General features: G+C 41.8%; 1 protein-coding gene across 2 annotated transcripts; it reads left to right on the top strand.

Annotated features, from left to right (window-relative positions):
* The first annotated feature begins 1,191 nt into the window (after positions 1-1,191).
* On the top strand, positions 1,192-5,468 carry Or5a1 (olfactory receptor family 5 subfamily A member 1). Of its 2 annotated transcripts, none has more exons than XM_076917819.1 (3): positions 1,192-1,466; positions 2,162-2,346; positions 3,612-5,468. In XM_076917819.1, exon 3 carries the CDS (start codon positions 3,731-3,733, stop codon positions 4,499-4,501), a length of 771 nt encoding a protein of 256 aa, XP_076773934.1. In that variant the 5' UTR covers positions 1,192-1,466; positions 2,162-2,346; positions 3,612-3,730; the 3' UTR covers positions 4,502-5,468. The 2 variants fall into 2 exon arrangements, with proteins under 2 accessions (XP_076773934.1, XP_034378264.1); XM_034522373.2 differs by having other exon boundaries at positions 3,516-5,468.
* Positions 5,469-6,000: the final 532 nt, after the last annotated feature.

Genomic DNA, 6,000 nt, shown 5'->3' with positions numbered 1-6,000 from the left:
GTCCTGTGAAGGCTCGATGCTCCAGTGTAGGGGAATGCGAGGGCAGGGAGGCAGGCAAGAGTGGGTGGGTGGTTGGGAGAACAACCTCATCAGCAGGGGGATGAGATAGGGGGTTTGTTGGGCGCGGCGGGACTGGTAAAGGGAATAACATTTGAAATGTAAATAAAGAAAATAACCAATAAAAAAAAGATTAAAAAATTTTTTTTAAAAAGATGTCTTTCTTTCCTGGGTGATCGATCCACTTTTAGTTTTCTGGTTTTCATATGCTCCAGGTTAAACATACAAAACAATAGATTCCAAGCTAGAATCCACCTACTAGCAAAGTACACAGCATTTATCTTTTGGGACCTGTATGACTTCAGTATAATTTTTTCTATCCAGTTACCTGCGAATCTTGTAATTTTATTTTTCTTTACAGCGGATTAATACTCCATTAAATAAATGAATGTATCATATTTTTTAATCCATTTATCAATTGATGAGCATCTTGGTTTGTTCAATTTCCAAGCTTTTGTGTGTTGAACCAAAATGAAAATGGATGAGTAAACATCCCAACAGGAGAAATTTCTAAGCAGGGAGCTTAAAAAATAAATAAATAAAAAGGCTGCATTCTTAACTAATTATTATGCTGAGATTCTGAGCCAACAAAATGATCCTAAGATAAATATGAGCAAATGTTTACTCATTATAATGTTTCAGAAGAAGCTTTTTAACCATTTTTAATCTGTTTCCTCCTCTGAACTTTGTGGGGGGGTTGAGGGGGAATTTGTGAATTAACACACAAGCAAGCATGAAGTACAAGGCTTGGTACATGGTCTAGCTCCCCAGGTTCCTTTGCAAAGTAAAATGGCTTAGTAAATGTGTGTTCTTGATTTCTTAGGCCAGCTGTATATGCTACTATTGTGTTCTGATGCAACCCAAAGCTGCTTCATCTATTACCAGAAGATATGATTGCCCTTCAGGGTGAGGACCTGGCTGTACAGACATTTAATAATCATTGTCTTTGAAGCATTTACATGAATTTCACTGTACACAACCCCAGAGAGCAATTAACTACAAAGCCTTCAACTGAATTCCTTTTTCTTTCAGAAAAACCCTCCAGGGGAAACATAATGAAACTTCTCCAAGGAGAAAAGAAGCAAACCCTCTCCACGTTCCCCCCAAATACCAGTTTTTAAATAATTCCAAAACTGACCGTAAATGTCTACATTGGCTTATTCCAGTGGAGTCTTTTAACATTCTCATGTTCTTCTCATCCTTCCAGTATCTTTTTCCTCCATTCCTCTAATTGCACTCTTTCTGTGTACCAAGCAGGTATTTTAGTCCTTGAATGCCAACCTCAATTCCTTCTCTAAACTTATCAACATGTTGGAGACTGTATGCAGCCACTGAAGTCTGGATAAACTCATTCAAAAGAAGGATGACTCAAGACTGACATCAGCGAAAGACAGAACAGGAGGAAGAGGGTGAGTGCAGTTGCTCATGGATCACTCTTTGTCTTCATAACCATATTAATCTTACTTACAGAGCACCCTAGAGACCTACAAGTCCAGATAGCACCCACGGTTTGACTTATAGCTTTGTTCTTTGCACCATTCATTTTTATCTACCCTTCCTCGAATTCAACCAAATCTGGTTTTGGGGTTTTGTTTAGTTTTGTTTAGTTTAGTTTTGTTTTGTTTTGTTTTGTTTTGTTTTATACTTATTTTTGAGGAAACCTGCTTTATTTCTTGGAGCAGTTTTATATTGGCAGAAGCTATGAACTGATAATACAGAGATTTCCACATGGCCTCTGCATCTTCTCCTAGGACCAAAATCATCCACCCAGTGTTATAACTGATGAGCTTCCATTGGCATGGCAATGGTATCCATCATGCAATGTATTAATGCACTGAGTTAATGTTTGGCAGTGGACATGGTACACGTTTGGGAAGACATAATACCAGGCATTCACCTCTACAGATGACTTCCTGGCACAGCAGATTTTCTAAACACTGTAGACCCTCTAATCCCACACATGCACTCACTCCTCTACTTTCCTTCTCTTTCCTTTTTTTTTTTTTTTTTCTTTTCTTTTTGCCAATGCTTAAACTACTATCTGAGTCTGCATTGCTGGGTTAGAGTCTTGGCTTCTGTTGAACAATCTCTTTATATTCAATAGGACTCTTTGAGCTTCACTGATCACTCGCACACTGGATGAAAGCAAGAGCTGGAACAGCAAGGCTTTGAGGGCTCCAGGCACCTGCGTGGGAGAGGCATGAGTCACCTGGAGTGAATGAAGGACAGAACTCAGCTCGGGACAGATCAGAAAAATCAGAGTGCTGCCAACTCGGCAGTGTGTCTGAGGTCAGTTTCAGTCTTTGTGCTTCCCCAAAACACCTTTCCATGCTAAGTTCAAACCAGGCTATTTTAGTTATGAATCATAAAGTTTTCTTAGATGTTTACTAAACTTAAGTTAGAAAAGGACTCTACTGAGTCTTTTCTATGCATAACATTTTGTTTTGTTGTGCTCTAGAAGGTTAATTCTATTTACAAAGTTGAGGTTCTGGCAGAGATGAACCTAGTAAGGTCCCTGAGCTTCTCAGAGTCTCCCTCTTCAACTGTGTAAGATCAGTGTGGAGTTCACTACACCTGTATTGAATGACTTTGGTCTCTCTTTTGTTGTTGTTGTTGTTGTTGTTGTTGTTGTTGTTGTTGTTGTTGTTGTTGCTAAGACAAACTATCCGAGACTGAGCAGCATCCAAAGAAGATACTTATTTATCTTACAGCTCTAGAGGTTGCAAGTGCATAGGTAATGAGCCACATCTGGTGAAGGCTTTATGCTACAGCACAACACAGAGGAGAAAACGTAAAGGTAGACAGATGGTGAGTGAAGAGAAGAACAAAGAAACCTACCTACTTCTTATAAACCCACTTTTACATAAACTAATTCATTTGTGTCAAAACTAATTCAGTCACAAAAGGATGACACCAATGCTTTATCAAAGTTCCATTTCCCAACACCAATGCCTTTAAACTCAAACTTCAACATAAATTTTGGTAGAAAAAATGATATAAAAACTATCCCATTATGTAAGAGTCACCTTCCATGGAGCCCATAGGGGATATTCATCTCAGCTATAGTTTATTGCCCAAACATTTAAGACAGTGATGCGATTGAGGGGAAGAATCATCTTTACACACATTTGTGTATGTGCATGTTCATGTGTGTGCAGGTACACATGCATGTGAGACATCCCTCCATTGTCATTTACCAGCACCATCTACCTTGTTTTCTGAGATAGGTCAATTAATGGCTTGAAATTTGCCAATTAGCTGACTGTCCAATCCCCTGTACTGACTTTTAACATCAGTTCTCAAAATCTAACTCAGACCCTCATGCTTACAAGCACTTAACCGACTAAGTCATGTCCCAGGCCCCTTCTGGTTTTAGCCCTCTGAGATGTACAACCCTACATGCATGTGTAACTGCTTGTCCATAGCATCTATAATGCGGATGATTGCTATTAACCAAGGTCTGCGCCTTGTCCTGTGGTCTGTGTGAAACATGGCTCTAACTAACCCCTGGAACAGCTCATCAGTGACTATGTTCATCTTCTTGGGATTCTCAGACCACCCAGAACTCCAAACTTTCCTCTTTCTGACCTTCCTGGGCATCTACCTGGTAACCTTGACCTGGAACCTGGCCCTCATCTTCCTGATCAGAGGTGACATCCGTTTACACACACCCATGTACTTCTTCCTTAGCAATTTATCCTTCATTGACATTTGCTACTCAACATCTGTAGCTCCCAAGATGCTCTCTGACTTCTTTCGAGAGCAGAAGACTATCTCATTCCTGGGATGTGCCACTCAGTTCTTTTTCTTCGTCGGTTTGGGCCTAACTGAGTGCTTCCTGCTGACCGCAATGGCGTATGATAGATATGCAGCCATCTCTAACCCCCTGCTCTACACTACCATCATGCCCCAGGGACTCTGCCTGCGAATGGTGGCTGGGGCATATTTTGGTGGCTTCCTGAGTTCTTTTATTCAGGCCAGTTCCATATTTCAGCTCCACTTTTGTGGGCCAAATGTCATCAACCACTTTTTCTGTGATCTCCCACCAATCCTGGCACTTTCTTGCTCTAACACGTTCTTCAGCCAAGTGGTGAATTTCCTAATAGTGATCACAGTAGGAGGGACATCATTTCTCATCCTCCTGGTCTCCTACAGTTACATAGTGACTGCTGTCTTGAAGATCCACTCTGTGAAAGGCCGGTGGAAAGCCTTCAACACATGTGCCTCACACCTCATGGCAGTGACCATGCTGTTTGGGACAGCACTTTTCATGTACCTGCGCCCCAGCTCCAGCTACTCATTCAGCAGAGACAAAGTAGTATCTGTTTTCTATTCACTGCTGATCCCCATGCTGAACCCTCTCATTTACAGTTTGAGGAACAAAGAGATCAAAGATGCCCTGTGGAAAGTGATGGAGAAAAAGAAAGTGTTTTCTAACTTGTGAGTGAAAACATACTCCTCTACTCTACTGGAGGCATTCAGGACCCTCCACTTATGCCTTGGGCAAGAAAGGCATTGTGTGTTTGTATTTGAAAATTAACTATTAAAATGATCCCTAAGAGAGTACAGGAAGAGATGACTGGAATTGGGGGATATAGGGCAGTGATGTGGAAAGCTAGTATAGTGAAGACTCCCTGGAATCTCCAAGGGTGACCCTAAAGAAGACTCCTAGTTATGGGGGATACAAAGTCTGAATTGGCCATCTTCTGCAACCAGGAAAGGCTTACAGTTGTGGAACTGAGAGACACCAATTCAGCCATAAAACCTTCTATCTGCAATCTGTCCTGCCTGCAAGATGTATTGGGGCAATGGTGGTACAGAACTTTTGAGAGTAGCCAACCAATGACTGATCTAACTAGAGGCCTACACCAGGAGAGGGAGTCCATGCTATACACTGTCTTAATAGCCAGGAATTACTGGATAGCACAGAGCCTAAAGATAGAATCAAACAAAACTGACCAAAAAAGTCAGTGAAATGATTCTTAATATTATTCTGCTATACTCATAGATCAATGCCTAGCCCAATTGTCATAAGAGAAGCTTCAACCAGCAGTTGCTTAATGGGAGCAGATCCAGAGACTCACAGCTAAACATTAAGTGAAGTTTGGGGAACTTCTCTGAAGAAAAGGATTGTAGGAGCCAGAAGGGTTGAAGATACTAAGAGAACAGAGCCCACAGAATCAACTAAGCAGGGATCATAGGGGCTCACAGAGCCTGCATGGGTCTGAGCTAGGTACTCTGTATATATGTTGTGGTTGTTTAGCTTGGTGCTCTTATGGAACTCCTAACAGTGGGAGTTAGGAGAGTCTCTGACTCCTTTAGAACCCTCCTACTGGACTGCCTCATCCAGCCTCAGTATAATTATTTGTGCCTAGTCTTATTGTATACTGTTTGTTTGTTTGTTTGTTTGTTTGTTTGTTTGTTTGTTTTCGAGATTTCTCTGTGTAGCCCTGGCTGTCCTGGAACTCACTCTGTAGACCAGGCTGGCCTCGAACTCAGAAATCCACCTGCCTCTGCCTCCCAAGTGCTGGGATTAAAGGCATGCGCCACCACCGCCCGGCATCTTATTGTATACTGTTATGCTGTGTTCAGCTAATATCCCTGGAAGGCCTGCTCATTCCTGAAGGGAAATGGGATAGGAGTGGATGCAGGGTGCTGGGGGAGGTGTGGAGAGGAGTTGAGGGAGGGGAACCTGTGGTAGGAATATATTGTATCAGAGTGAGAGAAAAATAAAATATGAAAGAGAAAATAAAGCCCTTCCCATCAGATGTGTCTCTCTGTTCTTCACGCTCAGTTATCTGTTGCATTCTCCAATCAAGGACAGAGGTAAAAGGAATTTCTTTATAAAAAAAAACAACTTTCATCTGGGCATGGTGGCCTACTCATTTAATCCCTGCACTCAGGAAGCAGAAGCAGGCAGACATCTGTGAGCTGATGCTAGCT

Source organism: Arvicanthis niloticus, chromosome 1 (genome assembly GCF_011762505.2).
Source record: "Arvicanthis niloticus isolate mArvNil1 chromosome 1, mArvNil1.pat.X, whole genome shotgun sequence".
NCBI classification, from domain to species: domain Eukaryota; kingdom Metazoa; phylum Chordata; class Mammalia; order Rodentia; family Muridae; genus Arvicanthis; species Arvicanthis niloticus.
This window is presented reverse-complemented; position numbering and strand designations above follow the sequence as displayed.

Coding starts and splice junctions, on each gene's coding strand:
- Or5a1 (XM_034522373.2), top strand. CDS start 3,548: ATGGCTCTAACTAACCCCTGGAACAGCTCATCAGTGACTATGTTCATC.